The following is a 25,221-nucleotide window of genomic DNA, read 5'->3' on the forward strand; positions in this document are numbered from 1 at the left end:
CCCGGCCCGGCAGCTCGTCGGAGCGCCTCCTGCTGCCGCCGCCGCCGCTCGGGGCCAGCCGGGCAAAGGGCCTTCGCGCCTACTCCTCCAGGGAGCGCCCTCCGCTCGGCGCGCTTTCTCGCCCGGGCTCGGCTCGACGGCTTCTCCGCGGCTTTTCCCCCTTAGGCTGGAGCGAGCTCAGAGGGCTGCTGCTGTGCTAACCCCCAGCCGTCTTTATAGCCGGTGCCTCCGATGACGCGGGGGACGGGATCGGTCTCTTTGGCCAGCTGGGGAGGGCTGCTGGGCGGGCGAGGGGCACGTCGGGTTGACATCACCTCTCCACCCCCCGGGCTCCACATTTCTCACCGAGCCGACGATATTTTCCTCCCCTCGTTCCTCCAACGAGGGATTTGATGCCTGCAATAAATTCTGCAAAGGAGATTTAGGGAAAGGGCTTGCAGGGACCGAGGGGAGGGGAGGGGGCGTTCCCTGCAGAGCAGGCGCTTAGGCGCAGGCTTCGAAGGGGTCGCGGGAGGCAGGACGCCTCCGGTCCCCCCCCCCCCCAACTTTCCCAAGCAGCCCGACTGGAAATAGAGGCAGGTGGGGAGCCCTGGTGCTCTCAAAGTTTGTGTCCGATGGCGCCTTTGGGACTTTTTATGTTTTATTAACAACTTTTTATTCAGAGCAGAAGCTTTCCTGGGCATGAAGATGTGTGCGGATGAAACGTTTGTGGGTCTTAGAAGGTGCCATCGGACTCAAATTTAGTCCCGTTGGAAGCCCGAAACCTCCCTTATCAAAAGTTATTCCAATTACCTGTAGGGGGCTACGCCGTCGGGTTCGCTACGGAGAAACGTCTCTAGGTGTAGAGCTACCGACGCATCTCCCGAACGTGGGTGGCATCCCGTTAATGCGCCTTGCAAGTAGATCAAAGGAGTCCTGAAGAAAACTTATAGTCCTAAACCCAGTTATTGGGGAGCAGGTCCCACTGCACTTGGTGGGGTTCATACATATTTAGAACTGAACTGTGCAGAAGAAGAAGATGATGATATTGGATTTATATCCCGTCCTATTCTCTGAGTCTCAGAGCCGTCGCAATCTCCATCACCAACCCCCCCCCCCTCCACACACACACAATAGACACCCTGTGAAGTAGGTGGGGCGGAGAGAGCTTTTTACAGCACCTGCCCTTTCAAGGACGACTCCTATGAAAGCTATGGCTGACCCAAGGCCATTCCAGCCCCTGCAAGTGGAAGAGTGGGGAACCAAACCTGTTTCTCTCAGATAAGAGTCTGCGCAGTTAATCACTACACTACACTTAACCACTACACCAAACAGAAGAAGAAATTGGATTTATACCCTGCCCTACACTATGAATCTCAGAGTCTCAGAGCAGTTTACAATCTTCTTTACCTTTCTCCCACCCCCACCCCCCAACAGACATCCTGTGAGGTAGGTAGGGCTGAGAGAGCTCTCCCAGAAGCTGCCCTTTCAAGGACAACTCTACCATAGCTATGGTTGACCCAAGGCCATTCCAGCAGCTGACCCAAGACCATTCCCCTCCCAATTTTCCTACCCAAAGCAGATTACATCTTTCTCCCTCTGATCTGTCTTCACAACAATCCAGTGAGGTAGGGTTAGACAGAGAAAGTGATTGGCCCCAGGTTACCATGGCAAAGCAGGATTCCAACATGGGTCTCTCAGATCCTAGTCCAACAGGGCACTTAAACCCTTGCTTTTAAATGCATGTGGGGGGGGGGGGGGGTTCCTTCTTTTGGGACACCTGGAAGGTTGCTTGTTGGAGGCAACTAATGGTGGTGGACTGTATGGAGCAAAGTGTGGCAGAATTTATTTTGGGTTGGCTGTCCTTATGATCCTAGCCATATTCTTTATGGTCTTAAACATACTCCTAAATATACTCTTTATGAAATTGGCAACAAGAGTCCTAAGCTTTTCAGCAATATTAAGCATTCATATTTCTCTAAACAGCAATAATTGCTCCCAGCAGCTCTAAGCTGTTGATCTCTGATGCAGTTATAGCATTTGGCCACTAGAGGCTCTGTCTTTCAGAAACATAGAACCAAGCTATCTAAAAGCTTATGTAGGTTACTGGGTACCTGGTGAATCACTATGGAAGCCATTGGCATAAACCCAGCAACTAGGAGTAGGGAACTGGTTGCCTGAGGCGTTCCCAGCCATTATTGTTTATTTGGCTGCAAAAGTATTTACTGCTGGATGACACAAGTAGCTGTGTGTTTAAGGTCACTACAGCCTTTATAAGCCCTCCACTTTTGAGCAAAAGCTGCAGACTATATCAGAGGCAGGGACCTCTTTGTCAGTCTAGCCCAGAAATTAACAATCCTTGCATAGCTCTGATAGAATGGGATTTGGGATTTAGGTTTTTAAATGGGAAAATGTAGACTAATAAGGCTAAGTCCTGTTGGGACTTAGATTTTTCAGTATTGTATTGTATGCTGTATTGACTTAGATTTTCAGTATTGTATTGCAGGTGTGGCCAACGGTAGCTCTCCAAATGTTTTTTGCCTACAGCTCCCATCAACCCCAGCCATTGGCCATGCTGGCTGGGGCTGATGGGAGTTGTAGGCAAAAAACATCTGGAGACTTACCTTTGGCCACCCGTTATTGGATGCTTTATGCTGTAACTGTGTAAACTGTTTTCTGTTCTGCCTTTCTGTCCATATATTTTAAGCCTTCTAAAGGAGGTGTTCTTAAGTCTAAATGAACTGTAAGAGCAACTGTACTAATGTAATCTCTATTCTGCCTTTCTATCCATATATCTGAAGCCTTCTGTCTAAAGAAGAAACTGAAATGTACTAATGGTATCTAAACTGTTTGCCTTCTGTCTAAAGAGAAACCTGGAGTCTAATAAACTGTTTTTACTTTGAGAAGCCTGGAGTCAGATAAAGTTTATCTATGAAGTCTTAATACTTATTAGTGAGTAAGTATTAGCCTTCTGATAACTGCAGGTTGTTTTGGTAACTGCAGGTTTTGATTTTGACGTTTTATATTGTTGAGGGTACGATAGAAATCCCCCAACACAAAGGTGAGCTCAAAGAAGGGCATGAAGAACTTACAGACGGGTGTGGAGCCTGGAAAAGGCTGGGTTTAAGGAGGGGAGGGACTTCCAAAGGGTACAATGCCATAGACTCCACCCCAAAGCTGCCATTTCCTCCAGGGGAACTAGGGTTGCCAACCTCCAGGTGGGGACTGGCAAACACCTGGGATTGGTGTGCAGAAGGTGCCAGGTTCAGCTCCTAGTATCTCCAGTTAAAGGATCTGGCAGTAGGTGATGTGAATGACTTCTGCCTGAAACCCTGGAGAGCAGCTGCCAGTCTGAGTTGACAATACTGACCTTGACGGACCAAGGGTCTGATTCAGTATAAGGAGGCTTCATTTGTGTTCACGTGTGAGATACTTGGATTCATGTGACCTACTTAATCAGTCCAAGTCGCCCCGGTCTTCTTTTTCCAAGAGAGGCCAGCTCGATGCTTCTTGGGTGTGAAGGCAACAGCCCTCTCCTTCTTGTTTACCCCCAAGCGTTCAGCACTCAGACATGTAATGTCTGCAAACATTTAGCTGTCATGACTAACAGTAGTTGATAGGCCTGCCCTCCACGAATTGGTATAATTTCTTAAAACTGTCTTATTAGCCTTCACCACACTGTGGCAGTAAATTGTACACTGATTGTGTATTGTGCGAAGAAGAATCTCTCCCTCTGGATAAATCCATACCTGCTATTAATGCAAAACCTTTAGAAAAAAAATAGAGCCTCTAATACTCGTTTCTGTAGTGCTTCGGGCAGGCAGCACATGGGGAAAGGAGAAATTATCTCTCAGTTCCACACAGTTAGAATTGTTTAAATCCATGGTTGTAGGGCCAGAAGTGGTGGACTGGCCAGGGGGTCAGCTTGCCCAATGGCAAGTGGGCCCCCTTAAACAATATGTTACAAATGCTAATGACCTTTTAATAACTTGAAAATATAATAGATGTTCCAATATTATTACCGCAATGCAACTGAAATTTACTTTGCATTACTATTTTAACAAATTTTTTAATAAAATGATTTTTCAAGGATACCTCTGTATTTCTCTTCTGTACTTTCCCTTTCCTCCGTAGTTTCCCTTCGGCCTTCAAGTTTCCTTGTTCCCAGAAGCATTATAGCTACTGGGGAACTTCCAGGTGAGCCAATGGCCTGTTCCCCCCCACCCCCCACCTCCCGAGGCATGAAACAAAAACTTCTGCCAGGAGATCTAGCAAACGTTTTCTTTTTCCTTCCCCATGTTGTGACCCCTGCATTTGTAAATGCAGGGCACCTTGCTACCCTTGGGACAGAGCATCTTCAGTAGAGCTACCAACCTCAAGATGGGGCCTAGAATTCTTGTGCTGATCCAGCCCTGTAGGACCATATAGCTGAAATGGTGTCTTGCTACTGTGACCCCTAAAGGCGTTGGAGTGTCACGAGCCCAGTTACCCAGACCCTGTAATGTCTGGAAAAACATAGGTGCTCTCACATCAGTCACATTGAGACAAGATATTTTGGGAACTTGCTAAACTACTGTGGATTTTTCACATGCTAAGCAGAATATTTTACATGCTTCCTGTGAGAATCTTTGTGTTGCTATGTCTTAAGCTGAGACCTGAACCCTATATAATAAAGGCCGCTTGCTTTGCAAGCTGAGCATTTTCTCAACACGCGTGTTGCGTGGTTCATTCCTACACAGCCCAGAGAAGGAAGACTGGGGGAGGAGGCAAGCAGTACATGGCCCAAGCAAGCAGCATGTAGCCAGGTGCCCAGCCCAGCACCCTACCTCAGACAAGTTACAGGCAGATGTGCCTAGTCTAGCAGAGCCTGGTTTAGCATACTGATGGGCGTACACAAGTTCGGCAGAGCAGTGGGAAGTGCCCAGTCAAGCCATGCAAACTGAGGCTGGCTGGCTTTTTCTTCTCTCCTTTTCCCTCTTTTGTGGGGGTGTGGCCAGGCGGGGATGTGGGGCGGCCCCTTGTCCGGAGCTATTTCCCCCTCTTGGTCTGTGTCTGCTTTCCCCTTTTTCTTGATAAGTACAGGAGAAATGATCCATGAAAAATATCCATGGGGCTTCTCATCATGCTTATCTCATCAGGATAACTTTCCATACTCTTCCCCTGGCTGGACTCTCCACACTGCAAGTGATCTGGGAGGATGTTCTGCTGGAGGGCTTTCCGTTTATTCTGAAGCCTGGTGTGTCACTAGAACATTTAGTGAGCTTTGTATATGTACAGTCCCTTGAGTTGAGGCAACAGACACGTTTTAAGAAGATTCCCTCCCCCAGACCTTTAGTGCAAGTGGAGACATCTCCATCTCATCTTACTTGAATGTTAACTGGGAGGTTGAATAACAGCCTATGATTTATTTTGCAAAAGTTTTAATTGTACCTTATGTATTTTTTGGAAATTTTATTTATTTCTTATTAAAAAATAAATGATAGCCCTGTAGTTGTGGGTGGGCCCTTTGTCTCCTGGCAACCAGGGCTGAAAATACATATTTTTTGAGGGGGGGCAAAAGTAAAAAATGGCGCCTCTTAATTTTTGCCCTTATGTATATGTATATAATCAAAGCCCTATATGGTCTAGGACCTGCCTACCTTAGGGACCGTCTCTTCCCATATGTTCCCCAGAGAGTACTGCGATCTGGCTCCCAAAATCTGCTCGTAATCCCCGGGCCTAAGGAGGCCTGGTTGAAGTCAACCAGGGACAGGGCCTTCTCAATAACAGCCCCTTGCTGGTGGAACCAGTTACCGGAAGAGGTCAGGGCCCTGCGGGATATTGGACAATTCCGCAGGGCCTGTAAGACAGTCCTCTTCCGGTTGGCCTATAACTGACCGGCACCAAACCACTAAAGTACCAAAAACTGAAGGAAGTGTTTGGATTGCACGTTGTTGGACGGATGCACTGTTTTTAATGTTTTTATTTCTTAACTATGTAAATTGTTATTATATTTAAATTTGAATTTTATGTTAGAATCCTTGTATTGTGAGCCGCCCTGAGCCCACCTTGGTGGGGTAGGGCGGGATATAAATCAAATAAATAAATAAATAAATAATAATAATAATATAGCTACTTAATAAACAGCTCCAGAGGCGCTCTTCCCAGATTGCAGAGCAACTAAAAATTCTTCAGTGGTAACAAAATGCAGCAATATAAACAACAAATTGTATCTAGCAGAAGATCCAGCATAAATAATCAAGAGCCAGTGTGATGTGGAGTTAACATTATAGAATCACACTAGGCTCTCAGAGACCAAGAGTCCAATTTTCCACTCTGCCATGGAAGCTTGCTGGGTGGCTTTGGACTAGTCACATGCCCTCAGACTAACCTACTTCACAAGGTTGTTGTGGGCATAATATACGGGAGAGTAGAATTAATAAAATTGCTTTGAGTCCCCATTGGGGAGAATGGTAGCATGTGAAAGAGTAAACAAGCACCCAAAAACATTCGTAAGCAAAAAATGAGCGCCAAGGGTGCTGTTTAAAACAGGGGTGTGCTATAAAATGTAATGCCAGGTACCAGAGACAAAAACTTTATAAAGGACACAGAGCCAGCAGTGCATCACTGGGGTGATGCCCCCCCCCCCCCCGTGTTGCTTGAACTGGAGAGCAAACCCCTTTCCCCAGCCTGCTGTCATGGTCAATACTCTGAGCTGGCACAGTGCAAACTTCTCCCCCACCCCCCACCCCACAAGGTTTACTCAGAGTGTCTTAGTGGCTTTCCAGGGTCTCAGGTTGAAATCTTTCTCATAAGCCACAGACTGTTCTTTTTAACTGGAGGTGCCATGGGGAGAAAACCGAGATTCCCTGCATGCCCAGCAGAGGCTCTTCAGCTGAGTTACAACCACTCTCTCCCAGTTTAATTAGCCCAACAAAATAAACTGCTCACACCCCCCCCCCAAAGAAGTGAAAGTGTCTTTAAAGTCAGAAAAAAGAAGCTCCACCAAGCAGAGCAAGAAAGCAAAATATTCAGATCTCAGAAGGAACATTCTCAGATCCCCTTTCTCTGTCAATTATGTGCATTTATTGGGAGGGGATGAGGGAGGAAGGGGAATGCTCTGCACAAGAGATGTCTGCACAAGCCCAGGGAGGAGGAGAAGGCACAGAAGGTTGAAGGCTGAGAGCCACTCTAATAGCATCTCTTTCTGGAGAGGAATAAAATGTATTTCTAACTCTTTTGCAATATAAAGTTACTTGGGGCAGAGAGAAGAAACCAGATACAGCCTTGCACAGTGCAAAATAGCTCTGCAGGCCACATGATAGGAAGGCTGGCTTCCAGTCTCATTTGTGCAAACCTTCCACAACCCCCTGGAACTCTGCTTCCAAGTGATCGGATGCAAGAACAAGAAAGGGGAGGCAATCGCTGATCACTTTCCCCATGGGCAGGAGCCCAGACTGCCGCAGTGGTTCAGGCAAAGAGCCCCAGTTGTCGTCAATTGATTGTCGCTCATTTGTCCCTGCCTCTCCCTCTTCACCCACCCCAGGCTGACTGCAGGAAGTTTGCAAGTCTCCTAGGCAGCGTCAAAACCCCGATGAATTTCCATTAGAAAACAGGCTTATAATTGAAACAGAAAAGGGGAGGGGGGGTTGAACTGAAGCCCCATTGCTCATGTCAGGCACCAAAAACAGAGGTGTGGCTAAGGGGGGAGGGTCCAAGAAAGCCTTTACTGGTTTGTCTTTGCAAGCACTGTAGCAGAATCAGGGAATGGGCGTCCTTTCAACTGCTTCAAAACACAAAGCACACACACACAACGCCAGCTTTCCCTCTGCAAACAGCTGATGATTACTTAAGTTGAGCTGTAAACAGCTGCCCCTCAAGAAGACGCAAACCTTAACCTTGCCTGGTGCTGGAGGGGGCGAGACCCAGCCTTTGAAACTTGAGCCAGGGGCTTCCCTTCCCAGTCAGCTGGACCCGATGCAGCCACACCACAATGCAAATAGGGCAGTGTTTTTCTGGAACTTCATTTCATTTCATTTTATTCAATTTATATCTCGCCCTTCTCACCAAAGCGGCTCAGGGCGGCTCACAACACAAAGTTCTAACATAGGATTAAGTTTTAAAATACATCAGTTTACAACATTTAAAACAATAAACCAGTAAAAACAGTAAAACAGAGCTATTTGCCAAAATACCATACTACAGCCTTCTATTCGAAATTTTCAAGTACCGATCAGTTATATGCCAACCGGAAGAGGACTGTCTTACAGGCCCTGCGGAATTGCCCAAGGTCCCGCAGGGCCCTCACCTCTTCCGGTAGCTGGTTCCACCAGCAAGGGGCTGTGATTGAAAAGGCCCTGTCTCTGGTTGACTTAAGGCGGGCCTCCTTTGGCCCGGGGATTGCAAGCAGGTTTTGAGAACTGGATCTCAGCACTCTCTGGGGAACATGTGGGGAGAGACGGTCCCTAAGGTAGGCAGGTCCTAGGCCATATAGGGCTTTAAAGGTAATAACCAGCACCTTGTACCGAACTCGGTATATTATTGGCAGCCAGTGCAGTCCCCGGAGCCCCCGCTGAATGTGCTCCCATCTAGGGAGCCCTAATAGCAGCCGGGCAGCGGCATTCTGCACTAGCTGCAACTTCCGGGTTCAGCACAGGGGCAGCCTCATGTAGAGGGCATTACAGTAGTCCAACCTCGAGGTAACCGTTGCGTGGATCACCAGTGCCAGGTGGTCGTGCTCCAGGAAAGGGGCCAACTGCCTCGCCCGCCTAAGATGAAAGAATGAGGACTTAGCAGTGGCTGCTATTTGAGCCTCCATTGTCAAGGAAGGCTCCAATAGTACCCCCAAGCTCCTGACCTTGTGCGCCGTTGTCAGTGGCACACCGTCAAAGGCTGGTAAGGGGATTTCTCTTCCCGGGCCACGACGACCCAGGCAAAGGACCTCTGTCTTGACTGGGTCTAGCTTCAATTCACTCAGTCTGAGCCAGTTAGCCACAGCTTGCAACGCCAGGTCCAAGTTTTCTGGGACACAGGCAGGCTGGCCGTCCATAAGTAGATAGAGCTGGGTGTCATCAGCGTACTGGTGGCAACCCAACCCATACCTTCGGGCAATCTGGGCAAGGGGGCGCATATAGATGTTGAACAACACTGGGGAGAGCACCGCCCCCTGAGGCACCCCGCAATCAAGCGTGTGTCTCTGGGACAGTTCACCCCCAATCGACACCCTTTGCCCCCGACTGTCAAGGGAAGAGGAAAGCCATTGTAAGGCCAGCCCCTGAATCCTCGTGTCGGCGAACTGTGAAGAGCCGAGAGAAAAGCCAGCTGGTGTGGGTGCTGGGCAGGGGCGGAGCATGAAACATGAGCTGGGGCTCCCCTCCCCAGCCAGTTGGACCCTACCATACCACCCAGTCCTCCTTTCCACAGCTTTGCTGCTGCGGCAAAAGTAATTGATCTGTGGAACATAAGAACATAAGAGAAGGCATGTTGGATCAGGCCAATGGCCCATCCAGTCCAACACTCTGTGTCACACAGTGGCCAATATATGTGTGTGTGTGTGTATACACACACACACACACACACATACATACATATATATATATATATATATATATATATATATATACACAATATACAGCTGGGGAACTGCTGGCTTGCTTCCCCCACCTGCTCCCCAGGAAGCGCTGAATTTGGCGCCCCCCCAGGCGCCCCCCGGGGCAAGCAACCCCCTCTGCCCCCCCCCTAGATCCGGCTCTACTGGCAACCAATATTTTTAAACCCAGTCTGCCACTGAGGGCCAGCATTAGGATACCCAAAGGTGTGGCATTTGCCAGGGCCCTGGGCTTCTGATGGGGTCCATTACTTAACCAGCATGCCTTTCTTCTGCTCACCTGCCACCACAACCATTCCTCACAGTATGCACCCTCACAGTTGAGTCTGGGAGCACTTTTGGAATTTTAAGAAAGGAGAGACTGCAAAATGTTTGCCATGGTAGGTGGAGCCAGTCACAAAATGGCTGCCTTGGGGGGAGGGAGCAATTATACAAAGGTTGGGAGGTCCTAAGCCAAGCATCTTCCTTCCACGGGGTCTACAGCTTCCCAATGGACACTCACTGAAGACCCCAAAGGGAAACCTCCTGCTGCAATTATGTGGAGGAAAACCAGGATTGTTCTTTGCTTTGGGGCAGACACATTTTGAGGAAGATGTAAGAAGGTTCTAAGAAGCACATCAGTGGGCACCGCAGCACTAGGCTGAGCATAGCTGGCATACACCAAGCTGATCATCGAATGGCTAAATATTGTAATGTGGGAAATGGCATATTCAAGATTGTGCATATATACACATATATACATATGTGCATAATTGGATGCAGGGCATAATGGATGCAGGGGCAGAGACTACCTCCTGGAGAAAATTATTACACAGCCTCTGCCTCCACAACGGGCAGCTTTTAGTGGAAGTCACTGAAGAAACTATCTAGCTGCATAACCTACAAGTAAAAATGGTTCTGTACACGCACCACTGGGAGCTGACTGGTGTGCACCACAGGCAGGTGAGCAGTATCAGGGAGTATCTGTTTCTGCTTCCCTTTGGAAATGATGTTCAGCTTTCTACCCACAATGCAGCAGCAGCATTTCAGGAGGCACATTTCATTGTACCTTTCAAATTAAAAACAAATCAAAAATAAAGCCAAGGTCAAGAAATGTACTTCTTTGCCAGAGACTTCTAGTGAAATTATGTTGGTTTACGGCCACTCACGTCAAGCCTGAATAGCCCTTCCAAGACCAATCTTAGCAGAGCTTGGAAGTTAAGCATGGTCAGCCCCAGTTTGTACTCGGATGGGAGGCCACCACCAGGAAGACTACGGTTGCTATGCAGAGGAAGGCAATGGCAAGCCACCTCTGCTCATCTCTTGCCTGCAAACCGGCATAACCCTGAGGTGGTGATGAGTTAGTTGCAATGTGATGCCACTGGTATAAATGGTCTTCTTTTACCTCTTCTAGCAGTTGTGTCAGAAGAGGTAAAAGGAAAAGTAGCCAAAGACATCGTTTACACACACACACACACACATATATATGTATATATAGGTATCTATCTATCTATCTATCTATCTATCTATCTATCTATCTATCTATCTATCTATCTATCTATCTATCTATCTATCTATCTATCTATCATCTATCTATCTATCTATCTGCTGAGCAGACAGGTTAAAATGGATAAAAGGAAGTCCTTCTTCACCCAAAGGGTGATTAACATGTGGAATTCACTGCCACAGGAGGCATGGCCACCGTCAAGAGGGGTTTAGATAAAAATATGGAGCAGAGGTCCATCAGTGGCTATTAGCTATATATATATATATATATATATATATATATATATATATATATATATATATATATATATACACAAATTTTTTGGCCACTGTGTGACACAGAGTGTTGGACTGGACGGGCCATTGGCCTGATCCAACGTGGCTTCTTCTATCTATCTATCTATCTATCTAGAAACAAATCCCTAGGATTAACTGCCCAGCAAGCATGCTAAGATCAAGGTAGTATTTATTATTATCCAAAAGGAGTATGATCCAAGTAATGCCGTTATGGGCGCTTGCAAAACAAAGCAGGATTCCCATGGTATCTTCAAAAAAACAAACCTAACATCGTTTATTCCCATTCTAACTCATGAAAGCTCATGCTGGAATAAATGTTAAATTAAAGTACCGCAGGATGCTCAGGATGGTTTGCTGCTACAGCCTAACCTGGCTACCTATAATAATATGGAAGCAGAGACTGCGCTATCATTGTGTGATGACCAAAAGTCAGAACTGAGCAGACAAGCCAATCCAGTTGAAAAGCACCTCTGTGGTTGAATAACAGTATCGAAAGGTGTGGGGATGGACCTCACTGGATGACCTCTCCAGACTGGGATATGTTTGCCTTTTTTCTTTGCTTTTTCGTATTTGAATCCAGCTCGACGGCAACGGATAACCCCTCGGCCAGATCCCGTGGAACCAAAGCGGTTCTTTCCGGCGTGGGGTTTTCCCGCCGCTCACCGTCCTCGGAGGCTGAGCTCCACGGCGAGAGGGGCAATCTGGCGCGCCCTCCCTTGGCAGCTGCCTGGCTGCCGCCACTTCGCCGGGGGCAAGAAAAACTCGCCTGCGCCTGACACGCCGGCTCTCTGCTGCCGGCTGGGCGCGGAGGAAGCCCGGAGCCTTTTGGGTAAGCAACGCGGCTCGGCTGCGGCCTCTCGGGCTCCCTCTGCAGTTCCTGTCCAGCCGCCGCCCTCCTCGCCTTGGCGCAGCGGCCTTCCAGAGCCTCGCCGGAGCCACCGCGGAGACAAGGGCCGGCCTCGCCGCGACCAGAGCATGACCAAAGGCGTCGCAGGCAGCCGAGCCTCTCCGGCCCGGCTCCTCCTCCTGCCGCCGCCGGTGCTGCTGTGGAGCGTAATCGCGTCCCTGGCTTGCCGGAGCCTGGCGAGCGCGCAGCAGCCCGTCCCCTGCCAGGCCCCGGTGCAGTGGGAGGGGCGCACGGTGCGCTACGACCACAACACCGGCAAGAACATCCGGGCCCTGGTCACCTACGACGGCCCCAACCAGCGCCTCCGGGTGCTGGAGGAGAAGAAGGGCCTCATCCCTTGCAAGAAGTAGGTTCGCTTGGCACTACCCCCCCCCCCCCCTTTGCCCCGGTTCCCGTTGCTCCTTCGCCTGGGCGCTCCCCCCTAGGCAATGTGCCCTCTAAGCGGCAGAGTCTTGTGAGCAAAAATTCTACTTTGTGAGCTGCTGGCATGAAAGTGGTGAGCTCCTGCATCAACTCTTGTGCTCTGGGGTCATCCTTCCTGAACTACCACAAAGATGTGTGAGCTGGAGGCTAAAAATTTGTGAGCTAGCTCACGCTAACTCAGCTTAGAGGGAACACTGCTCCTACGGGGTTCTTTTTAAACGGGCAGTGTCTTGGGTGGGGAAGGGGCAGGGCGGTAGCCAGGATTTCATGTTTAGTGGGGCCTGCAGCAGTATTTTTTGTTTGTTTGGGGGGGCGGGGCAGGGGGCACATGCTTTGGCCCTAAACATTTTCTCTGCTTCTCAAGTAAAGTGACAGCCCCCCCCCCCTTCATTTTTCTAACTCAGTAAACCTTCCAGGGGGATCTGGCTGCAAGCAGGCTTCTCCCTCCATCCCCACCACCCCCTGCTGATCTGAAGCCTTTACAGTAGCAATGCTGCACTTGTTCAGAGTGGCGGCAACCAGCGGTGAGCAAAGGGGGCAGATTGAAGGCCCTCCAGTGGAGGGGCCATACAGATGGAAGGGGGGTTTGAATGGAGTGGCCTGGCCTCCCCGGGCCCCTCCAAACACGTGCTCCTCTCCTGCCCCTCTCTGTAGATAGATTTGGGTGGGTCGCCCTGTTGGTCTGAAGTAGTGGGACAAAGTCTGAATCCAGCGGCACCTTTCAGACCTACCAACAAAGTTTAATTGTTCCTTGTGCATGCACACTTTCTTGGGCATGCACATTTCTTCTTGTGCATGCACACTTCTTCAGATACAGTGAAACGGCATTTCCTTCATTAAATATAGAAAGCGAGGGGAGGTTACTTGCCAGGAAGGGCCAATTAGAGCCAAGACAGACACCCTTGCTCTTTGTATAAGTAATGATTGAGGAAATACTGTTTCACTGTATTTGAAGAAGTCTAGGGCTGGCCCTTCCCCCTCTTATAAAATGTACAGTGATCAAGTTGTTTTGCATTATGTGTAGTGTCACACCTTTGTAGTTGGGAGGACTTTCCAACATTTCTGGAAGTCAAGATGCCGTTCTCTTTTCATTAAATAATAAAAAAATATTAATAATATAATAAATACAATAAACAACATATACCACAATAATGCAACAAATATTACAACATAAACTCTAAAATCATATCACGGGGAAAACACTTTGCAAATTATAATGCATGTTCATCTTAATATTGTTACAGTGCGGTATAGTGCGAGAGCCAGTGTGGTGTAATGGTTATGAGTGGCAGACTTTAATCTGGAGAACCTGATTTGATTCCCCACTCCTCGACATGAAGACAGCTGGGTGACCTTGGGCCAGTCACAGTTCTTTCAGAACTCTCCCAGCCCCACCTGCTTCTCATGGTGACTTGCAGGGAATGGAAGGGAAAGGTGATTGTAAACCACTTAAAGACCCCTTCAAGTAGTGAAAGGTGGGGAAATAAAAATGAACTCTTCTCAAGATACCTGATTAACTGAGTACAAAAACTGAGGTTTCCAACTGGCACAGAAGAACTTTGTTCAAAGAATTCTACTTCAGTCATCCTCAGTGGCAACTGATCTATTTTGAGCTCTCTATAGCATTCGTGGATGCATGTAATGTACTTTGTAATGAGATGTGTTGACTGTGAGCAGGGAGGATCAGACCTTTGATTAGATATGCCCCATGTCTGCAGTCGGAGCCCTCTGTTCATGACCTGAGTTTGATCCCAGCGGAAGCTGGTTCAGGTAGCCGGCTCCAGGTTTACTCAACCTTCCATCCTTCTGAGGTCGGTAAAATGAGTACCCAGCTTGCTGGGGGAAAAGTGTAGATGACTGGGGAAGGCATTGGCAAACCACCCCATAAAAAGTCTGCTGTGAAAATGTTGTGAAAGCAACGTCACCCCATAGTCGGAAACGACAGGTGCTTGCACCTTTACCTTTTATGCCTGCGGACTGGTGTCTGGGACTTCTAGGAAGTGTCATATGGCCAGATGGAAATATAACAGCACTCAAGACCAAATCATACCTTTCAAGCATAAGCACTGTTTCTGCAGATGCCATGTGTCTTTCTTTGTTCAAGTCAAATGTCTGCAGACTATGGCAGGGGTGGCCGATGGTAGCTCTCCAGATGTTTTTTGCCTACGACTCCCATCAGCCCCAGCCATTGGCCATGCTGGCTGGGGCTGATGGGAGTTGTAGGCAAAAAACATCTGGAGAGCTACCATTGGCCACTCCTGGTCTATGGCGTTGTAACCAAATAGTTCAGCATGGAATATATATTTTTAAAATTAAGTTTTTAAGTTAAGGTATATTGGAGAGGTACGCAGGATGCAGAATGGCCGGCAAAGGTTTTTTTTAGGGTTTGTAGAGTCTTTCGGGCTCAAGTGCCGTGTTCTACTGGAGAAAGTTTTCCTTCCAGACGTTTCATTCTCAGCTGCGGAGAACATCCTCAGTGGCGTTGCAGCCGGAGCAGGCGCTCTGACCTTCTTGGCTGCTGTGCATTGAGTGGTTATCTGCAATAAGTAAGGTTGGACAGTGATCTCAATAATATAGTGGAGAGAAATGTCTGCCATCCCACTCAATGCACAGCAGCCAAGAAGGTCAGAGCGCCTGCTCCGGCTGCAACGCCACTGAGGATGTTCTCCACAGCTGAGAACAAAACGTCTGGAAGGAAAACTTTCTCCAGTAGAACATGGCACTTGAGCGCGAAAGATTCTACAAACCCTAATGATGTTACCAGCTGTGAAAACCTGAAATCTTTGATAAAGGTTTTTTTAATGGGAGTAAATGGCTTCATAGAGATGCTTTACAGCAGTGATAGTTACTCTTTGTCATGTAGAGAGCCACCTTCGCATTTAGCAACAACCTAAGGAGCCATATACCCTTCATGGCTTGAGTCAAAATAGCCAAAAGATAAGAGAGTTTCTTACTTGTGTCCTGAGAATTTATAATCTTCCATTGGGAGTCCAGCCTTATTGGCAGGCCCGTAGCTAATCAGAGGCCCATGAGGCCTTGCCCTATGACAGTTTTATGGGGCCCCTCACCCCCAGACTGCCCTTCTACATCCTGCTCAATTTAAATCATATGGGAGGGGCACCCAGGAGCAGCCTTGCCCCTCCCATGCCATTTAAAGGGTCCACAAATCAGCTGATTGGTGAGATCCAGGTCATGGTGGAGGGGCGGCATGAGCAGTCACCAGCCTCCTGCATGATTTAAGTAACTTAAACTATGTATTTTAACTTAACTAACTGGTTTTTATATGTTTAATTTTAATTGTTAAATTTAATGTTTTATCTATTTATGTTAATGTTGAATTGTTGTTAGCCGCCCTGAACCGCCTAGGCGGGAAGGGCGGGATATAAATAAAATTTATTATTATTATTATTATTTAAAGGGCCCCCTCCCCCATGGCCCCCTGTGGCCCCCTCCCCCAGTGACCCCTAGCTATGGGGTTGCTTATTGGGGTCATTCCCAATGTTCCCAACCCAAGAGGAAGAAATATAATCTAGTCTTTTGGATTTTCCAGTCTCTCTCCTTTAAGGAGTGACAGTCAAGCTGAGGTGTTAGCTGATAAGCCTTTTGTCTCACTGCAGCTAGAGCCCTTTGCATCTCTAAGCACTCAAGTTTTCTGCTCTTAGGGACTCATCCCCTCTCTGCCAGCTACCAACTTGCAGCCAACTGCAGAACATATGGACAAAAGTCAGTGGTAACCTTATTGTGATCTCTAGGGTGGCAGACATTTCTCTCCACTACGTTATTGAGATCACTGCCCAACCTTACTTATTGCAGATAACCTGCTCTTTTTTATGTAATTTTGAATCCTACAGTCAAAGAGAAGCGAGGCAAATATGTATGACCTTGGGAAGGAATGAGACTCACTTTTTGCTCACATCAACTGCAGATCCCCTTCTTAAAGATGCATTTTTTTAAAATCATATTTTGAATGGTTCATGCGTTTGGGTGGATGCCAACCCCTTTGGAGTCTCCTTGACTGACAGAGACCAGCAGAAAATGCAAGCTGAAATAGAGTTGAAGTAAACCCAAGGGTGAGTGTTCCTAACCATCCTTTCCTGAGCAGAGCTATACTGTTCCACATCCACTGTAGCCCATGGTCTTAGGGTGGTATTATAAAGTCCTTTATCTAACTGGCCCTTTATTCTTGACCCCTGAAAAATATTTTCTGAAAATTATTTTCCTGGCATCACAAGGGATTGGGAAACAAAATTTGCACAGACCATTATGTAGCATTATGGACATTTTTGGGGGGGGAAGTTTGTTCTTGCAAGATGTTGAGTCATTTTGGCCCTTACCCAGCAAAGCACTCAAGCATGTGACTAACTCTCTGCATAGCCTACTGAAGGACAGGATCTGCCAGCTCTCTGGCACACTTCCCTCAAACATCAGTAAATGTGGCTTGGCATGTGATTTGGCAGAAATAATTTTAAAAAGGTTGGGAAGCTGGTTTCTGGTAATGAATCTGAAGGAAAATGAGTACTAGCATGTGTGCAAATTGTTGGGAACAGAGCATTCTGCGTAGGGCTTTGTGGCAAAATGCAGTACTTTATTCTTGAATTTGCCAAAGTTTTCCTGGGCTTGAGTAGTTCAGGGTGTAAGTTGGATGTTTATGCCAGTTCAGCTTGCCATCGACTTGAAAGGGTGTTCTTTGCATAGGGAGCTGGGTTGTTTGCTTGGTTTTTTTTATGTTCACCTGCCTTTCTCACTAAGACTCAAGGTGGATTACACCATGTAAAACAGGGCAATCAAACAGCAAGACAGATCTAACAAGCAATGCAATAGCACTAGGTTTACAAAAATTTGAAACAGTGTAAGAACATATCAGACATGATATATTAAGCCGTGCAGAAAAGGGAAGTGCAAAAGTAGATTGATGCAATAATAGCAAGATAATACATACAACTAATAGATAATACATACCATGTACCATGGCATAGAGTACAGTTCTTTTCCCTTTACTTTCCTGAACAATTTTTTAAAAAATAATTTGCAGAATGACAGAAGTGCAGGAGCCTTCCTGACCTCCATAGGCAGCCCATTCTACAAGGTTGGGGCCACAAATGAGAATGGAAGAGAGTATATTCAAATATATTAGAAGTAGAAGTAGGAAACCAGCCAGGGAGGCAGTGGGGCCCTTGGATGACCAAGGGGTAAAAGGATTACTGAAGGAGGATAGGGAAATGGCTGAGAAGCTAAATGAATTTTTTGCCTCCGTCTTCACTGTGGAAGATGAGAATTTTTTGCCCGCCCCAGAACCACTAATTTTGGAAGGGGTATTGAAAGACCTGAGTCAGATTGAGGTGACAAAAGAGGAGGTCCTACAACTGATAGACAAATTAAAAACTAATAAGTCACCGGGTCCGGATGGCATACATCCGAGAGTTCTGAAAGAACTCAAAGTTGAACTTGTGGATCTTCTAACAAAAATCTGTAATCTTTCATTGAAATCTGCCTCCGTTCCTGAGGACTGGAAGGTAGCAAATGTCACCCCCATCTTTAAAAAAAGTTCCAGAGGAGACCCGGGAAATTACAGGCCAGTCAGTCTGACTTCAATACCGGGAAAGTTGGTAGAAACCATTATCAAGGACAGAATGAGTAGGCACATTGATGAACATGGGTTATTGAGGAAGACTCAGCATGGGTTCTGCAAGGGAAGATCTTGCCTCACTAACCTGTTACATTTCTTTGAGAGGGTGAACAAACATGTGGACAAAGGAGACCCAATAGATGTTGTTTACCTTGACTTCCAGAAAGCTTTTGATAAAGTTCCTCATCAAAGGCTCCTTAGAAAGCTTGAGAGTCATGGAGTAAAAGGACAGGTCCTCTTGTGGATCAAAAACTGGCTGAGTAATAGGAAGCAGAGAGTGAGTATAAATGGGCAGTCTTCGCATTGGACGACGGTAAGCAGTGGGGTGCCGCAGGGCTCGGTACTGGGTCCCATGCTCTTTAACTTGTTCATAAATGATTTAGAGTTGGGAGTGAGCAGTGAAGTGGCCAAGTTTGTGGATGACACTAAATTGTTCAGGGTGGTGAGAACCAGAGAGGATTGTGAGGAACTCCAAAGGGATCTGTTGAGGCTGGGTGAGTGGGCGTCAACGTGGCAGATGTGGTTCAATGTTGCCAAGTGCAAAGTAATGCACATTGGGGCCAAGAATACCAGCTACAAATAAAAGGTTGATGGGGTGTGAACTGGCAGAGACTGACCAAGAGAGAGATCTTGGGGTCGTGGTAGATAACTCACTGAAAATGTCAAGACAGTGTGCGTTTGCAATAAAAAAGGCCAACGCCATGCTGGGAATTATTAGGAAGGGAATTGAAAACAAATCAGCCAGTATCATAATGCCCCTGTATAAATCGATGGTGCGGTCTCATTTGGAGTACTGTGTGCAGTTCTGGTCGCCGCACCTCAAAAAGGATATTATAGCATTGGAGAAAGTCCAGAGAAGGGCAACTAGAATGATTAAAGGGCTGGAGCACTTTCCCTATGAAGAAAGGTTGAAATGCTTGGGACTCTTTAGCTTGGAGAAACGTCGACTGCGGGGTGACATGATAGAGGTTTACAAGATAATGCATGGGATGGAGAAAGTAGAGAAAGAAGTACTTTTCTCCCTTTCTCACAATACAAGAACTCGTGGGCATTCGATATTGCTGAGCAGACAGGTTAAAACGGATAAAAGGAAGCACTTCTTCACCCAAAGGGTGATTAACATGTGGAATTCACTGCCACAGGAGGTGGTGGCGGCCACAAGTATAGCCACCTTCAAGAAGGGTTTAGATAAAAATATGGAGCACAGGTTCATCAGTGGCTATTAGCCACAGTGTATGTGTGTATATACAATTTTTTGCCACTGTGTGACACAGAGTGTTGGACTTGATGGGCCGTTGGCCTGATCCAACATGGCTTCTCTTATGTTCTTATATTCAAAGATACTCTTCAATACAATGTACCTAGTCTATGCCTAGCTTCCACTTAGATTCCCAGTCGATATAGATGCAATCAACCCCCCCTCCCCCTCCCCCAAAAAAGTTCTTTTGCAAGAGGAAGTTTCTAGGTCACTCCTGCTATCCCAGCCATTGGATTTAAGCCATGTGACTGAGACTGACTAGCATCTTCCCAATGCAGCGTGAATTGGACTGCCTGTGAATTGGAGATGCAGCTCTTGGAGCTCAGAAAACATATTTTTAAAGTACACCATATTAATGTTATGTCCCAATAATAACATTGTAATTTATTTATTTATGTCGATTTACAGCCCGCCCTATCCCTTGATGGGCTCAGGGCGGGTTCCAACACAATAAAACAATCGAGCCAACAATAAAACAGAATCAAACAATTAAAAACAGATTAAAATTTAAACTAAAATTTAAACAAGTTAAGCCATTTAACTCAGTGTTTGTTTTAATGCGGCATAGAATGGTGTGGACACATGAGTTAAATACAGCTTTGGTGTCAAGGATATCAGCTGCATTGGCCCGACTTAAGTAACAGCGCAGGGAGGCCAATTTGATGGTATAATAAGGTAAGGACGTCCGCCTGCCTCAGCCATAGGCCTGGCGGAACAGCTCCGTCTTACAGGCCTTCCGGAATAGCAACAGATCCGGCAGGGCCCAAACATCTAAAGGGAGCTGGTTCCACCAGGCTGGGGCCTGAATGCAGTATTTGAATGCAATAACATATGCCTGAATGTAATATTTGATTAGGGAAAATAAATTATGTTTGATATTCACACAAATTGCAAGCTGGAAGCACAACATGGGACCCAGCCCCATTAATTATCCCCCCATATATAAAGAATGTACTGTGTTGGAAATTGTTAATAGGTCCCTTCTTGGATAAGAACTAAGGCCAACAGTTGATTTTTTTTAAACAAAAGCCCTATGCAGTGAGATAGCTAAAGGAATTCAACATGCAAGAAATGTCATAGGTATTGCTGTTTCAGAAAGCTAAATGTTTATATGGTAGGTTTGCCCAAGAGTTCTATCATGTATCAGACACCTTCAGATTTCATATCACAAAAGTCACTGCGTCAACACTGAACAAATGCTAGTCTTCGCTATTGTTACAGAATTTATCATGCCGTATTTATTGCCTTGTTGATTTCCCTCAGTATTTTTTTTTAATTTATCACGGAGCTCTTTTCAAGAATAAAGCCAATAGGTGCTCAGCTGCTCAGTGGTGAGGGCAAAACTACAGAGGGCACAGTGCAAATTAGGAGTTTAATGTGGCAGGAAGTTTTATCAGGACCCTGGACAGAAACAAAGGTGGAAGAAAGGCTAAGGTCAGCAAACAGGCAGTTGAAATTCTTGTTCTGGCACATACTGGGACCCAACATATGGCTGCAGGGATCTCTGTACTTTTGGTGCTGCATCCCTGGAGGAGATAAGTTCTTAGAAAAAGAATTTCTGGGGAGGTGTCTGAGTACATTTGCCGGCAGACATTCCCAGGCATGTCAGGATGACCTGGCTATAGGTTACTGGAAATAAGGAGGCTTATTTTCCTCTCAAGGCTTGTTGCTTTAAGGAAGAAATGGATATTCTTTGAAGTTAGCAAAGGAGAGGTAGGCATTGTAGCTACCTATCTAATTTGAGGATGGTGAAAGATTTAGAGAGTCCTCGGTTCTTTGGAGGATGGAGAGAAAAGACAAAGAAAGAGAGATAGCAGGAGGGAAGGAAGTCCCTGAGAATAGCAGTCTGAGATTAAAGATGTAGCAGCATAGCAGACACAAGGAAACAATAAAGAAGGATATATCTACGTTACTAGCTCTACTGATCCTTCTATAGTACAGGTATATTTGGAGCAAAGAGATGTTGCATGTGCCTTCGCTTCCAACAAGATGATGGAAGAAGCGTGATAGGTAGAGGGTCTTCTCCCTTATCGGTGGTGGAGATCTCTGCAGAAGTGGGTTCATCTCTGGCTTGTTCAGGGAGAAGTTCTCTGCCAATCTCCAGATTCTTTCATATTCCAGAACCCTTCCAATTGCAAGAGGTTTATCAGTCTTAGTCTTTGACAACAGTCGACATTTGAGGTAGATGAACGTTTCTGAACTTTTTAAAACTCTTGCAACATTCTCCATCCCCTGCAGTGTGACAATGAGAATAACTGTATATGTATGCTAGCGAGAGCTCTGAACAGAAAACTTTGAATAAAACAAGAAGTTTTTTGTTGCTTTTGAGGGGGAAAAGTTGTCCAGTGTGCCAGAATGTCATTGCATGTAATAACCACTGGCACAGGACACCAAAACTTACTATCGATCCCCAGGCCAAGGGAGGCAAGACTGAAAACAACTAAAGAAAGAGCCTTCTCAGTCACCACCCCTCATTGGCAGAACCCAACTCCCTAAGGAGGTCAAAGCCTTGCTTCAGCTAGCATTTAACTAAATGACAATCACCACTGAGGTATTAGATCTTGTGGTTGGGAGGGAACATGAAACTGCTAAGCAGGCTTTGGGGCCTAGCCCTCCTTTCATTCCCCCCCTCCCTTCCAGAGCCAAACCAGCAACTCTAGGGGGAAAGCCTCCTAGAGCAGCAGGAAGTTCTTTTGTTCTTGGTATGTGAGTTAGGAGGAAGAGAGGCAGTCTGCAGCTGGCCTTCGAAGGAGAAAGGTTGGTAGCCTGGGCTCCTGCCTGTGGGGGTGGCCCCAAGGCAGTCATTCACAAGGTAGGGCCAGTTTACACCAGGGATGAGCAGATGCGTTTAAATCTACCTTTATTTGACCTCTGGTTGCTATTCAGGTGCTGTGCTAAACTTTTACATATAACTGGTTTTTTTTTTCTTTCTCTTCTTATTAAACATTTTTTTCTGTTTTGAATGCTAGCAGTCAAACTCTGTACCACATAGATCCCGACCGCTTAGACCACGCTGCTTTATGAAGGGGGCCCCAGGGAAGGGGGAAGGCATGCAGTTGGAGAAGGTGCCAATCCTCCAGGGGTTCCCCAAAGAAGTGCTGTGGTCTCTGTGATACCCAAGTACAGGGTGGCAGAAGACCTTGGGGCCTGGCCTCAGAGCTGGAGAGGGGGATTGGGAGTCCTGTTCCTCTCAATCTGAACCCCTAGACTGAGCAGGTGGTGGCAGCGATCCCAAGTGGCCGGAGGAGAAATAGCTCCCTCCAGGAGTTGGCGACTCAGCAGGGAGTTGACGGGACCGGGTCTGAAGGCAGAATCGGGCCGGTTCCGTCACATTTGGCGGCAGCGGTGGGATAAGAACAAACAGAGAACTTGATTGGCCGGGCATTTTTGGTTTTTGATACACGTAAGCACCCAGAGGAAGCAACAGAGGTTTTGTTTTATTTTCGGGTCAACTGGAGTAGGGAAAGTTTAGTTTAGTTAGGATGGAGCGTGCTAAGAGACGGGAAATCCTGAAGATGACAAAGCCACAGCTCCAGGAAGAGTGTGCAAAGCAAAAGCTGGAGTGTGACAACATGACTGTAGCAGATATGCAAGACCTCCTGTTGGAGCATAATCAGCATGCAGGGGCACCTGCAGAAGTGCCCCCCACCCAGTCAGAAGCAACCTTGCGGCTACAGTTGGAACTGGAGAGAATGCATATCGAGGCGGACCGAGTCCGCAGACAGGAGGAAAGAGAGAGGGATGAAAGACAAGCTGAGATCTGCAGACAGGAGGAAAGAGAGAAAGCTGAGATCCACAGACGGGAGCAGGAAGAGCAACGTCGCCATGAGCTTGAGGTGCTACGTCTGAAAGCTGAACAAAGCAAAAAGATCAAAGTCACCCCCAAAGACTTTGCAGTGTACAAAGAGGGAGAAGACCCCTCCATATACCTCTCCAATTTTGAGAAGGCAGCCAAACAGTGGGGGATTGCAGAGGAAGACTATATGTCTTACCTCTGTAGCATCCTGACTGGAGAACTTTCAGCCATCTATCACAGCATGCCTATGGAAGATGGGGGGATAACTTTTGCAGCCTATAAAGCCACTGTATTTAAAAGGTTTAAACTGGGGGCAGACCACTTCCGAAAGCAGTTCAGGGGTTTAGCCCCACAAGAATGTAAATCCTATTCTGAATTTGGTGTAAAGCTAGGTGATCTTGGGAAGAGATGGGTAGAGGAAGAAAAGGCCCAGAATTTTAAGGCTTTGTTTCAGTTGTTGATTTTAGACCAGTTCTACTTAAGACTTCCCAAAGAGTAGAAATGCCTGGTAAAAGACAGGAAACCTAAAACCATTACAGAGGCCTCAGAACTGGCAGACGAGCTGGTGCAGAACCGAGAGGGGTTGGATTGGATCCCTTCCCAGTTGGGAAGGGGACAAAAGGGGTCCCCAATGGGTGGGAAGGAACACCCGGCACCCAAAAGGGAAGGGAAACCTGCCCAGGAAGAGGGTAGGAAATCCCCTGATTTGACTAATCAGGATCGGCCCCAGATTTGAACGTGCTACAGCTGTGGCCGGGCTGGACACCTACGGTCGGCCTGCCCAGAGCTGCAAGCTGAAACCCCCAAACCCACAACAAAAGCACCAGTCACTCCAAAGGTGAAGGAGGAGTATGTGGCCGTGGTAAGCCATGAATGTCTTTTCATCAGAATGGAGCCTGCAGAGGCCTGGAGTGATTTTGTTGAACCAATAAGGCTTAAGGACCGGTTGGTTTTGAGATATGCTGACACTGGCTCTTCAGTCACCCTTGTGAGGGCAGATCTGGTGTCAGAAGCTGACATTGTCCCTGATATGGCATTCAGAATCAAGGGGGTTCTGGGACCACCCGCCACGATTCCTGTGGCCCGGATGCCAGTGGAATGGCGAGGATCAGCAGGTCTTATGGAGGTGGGGGTAATGAAGGAATAGACAGTTCCAGTGTTATTGGGCCGGGATTTGTTGGTTGGCCAGTACACTATCAATGCTGTAACCTGCAGCCACACCCTCAGAGGAAAGTGGGAGGAGGAAGGCAACTTTAGGAACGCCACCTCACCACCAACCAGGGAGGGGGAAATAGCCCAGGTTACTGAGGATGAAGAGAGGTCAGTCACCCAGGAGAGGGAGGACCAGCCTGTCTCAAGCCCTTGAGTAGGGTGTTCCCAAGGGAAAGAGGGGTGTAGCTTTCCCCAAGTGCAGCAAGAGGCTGTAGATGTTCCTAGCGAGGAAAGGAACCTGTTTAGCGTAAAGGATGTGCATGCTGAAGAGACAGAGGTGGAGAGTGGAGATTTCAAAGGAGGTTCTGAGAGCAGCAAGGCTAATGTGGGCTCAGAGGAGCACATAGCTGAAGGCTTGGGGGAATGGGAGTGGTTCCAGAAGGAGGTCCTGAGTGACCTTAGGTGGAACTGGTTCACCAAGTAGCTGTGGATCAGGAAGTGGGATCTTTCGAGACTCTCTCAGAACAGGTTGTCTTGAAGCAGGGCAGACACGAGTCCGGGGAAGCTGTGGGACCTTCCAGGCAGGAGGGGGGCCAGTTGGGTAGTGCTGAAAAACCAACTGAGGGGACTGAGAACCCAAGCCAAACCCTTGCTGAGGATTCTGGAAACAGTGGGACTAGGGGTGGCTTGAAGGAACAGATGATAGAAAGTC

The 25,221-nt window shown here is 47.2% G+C and overlaps 2 protein-coding genes across 2 annotated transcripts in view; one reads left to right on the forward strand and one right to left on the reverse strand.

Annotated features, from left to right (window-relative positions):
- Nucleotides 1–25,221, reverse strand: part of LOC132577940 (probetacellulin-like) — a 572,782-nt gene that overhangs the window by 199,429 nt on the left and 348,132 nt on the right. The window lies entirely within an intron of this gene.
- EPDR1 (ependymin related 1) overlaps nt 698–25,221 on the forward strand; it is a 33,025-nt gene continuing 8,501 nt past the window's right edge. The window contains exons 1-3 of the mRNA XM_060248193.1: nt 698–899; nt 4,114–4,176; nt 11,928–12,600. Coding sequence (XP_060104176.1) covers nt 698–899; nt 4,114–4,176; nt 11,928–12,600 — 938 coding nt within the window. The remainder of the gene's footprint in view (nt 900–4,113; nt 4,177–11,927; nt 12,601–25,221) is intronic.

Source organism: Heteronotia binoei, chromosome 10 (assembly GCF_032191835.1).
Source record: "Heteronotia binoei isolate CCM8104 ecotype False Entrance Well chromosome 10, APGP_CSIRO_Hbin_v1, whole genome shotgun sequence".
Taxonomy (NCBI): Eukaryota; Metazoa; Chordata; class Lepidosauria; order Squamata; family Gekkonidae; genus Heteronotia; species Heteronotia binoei.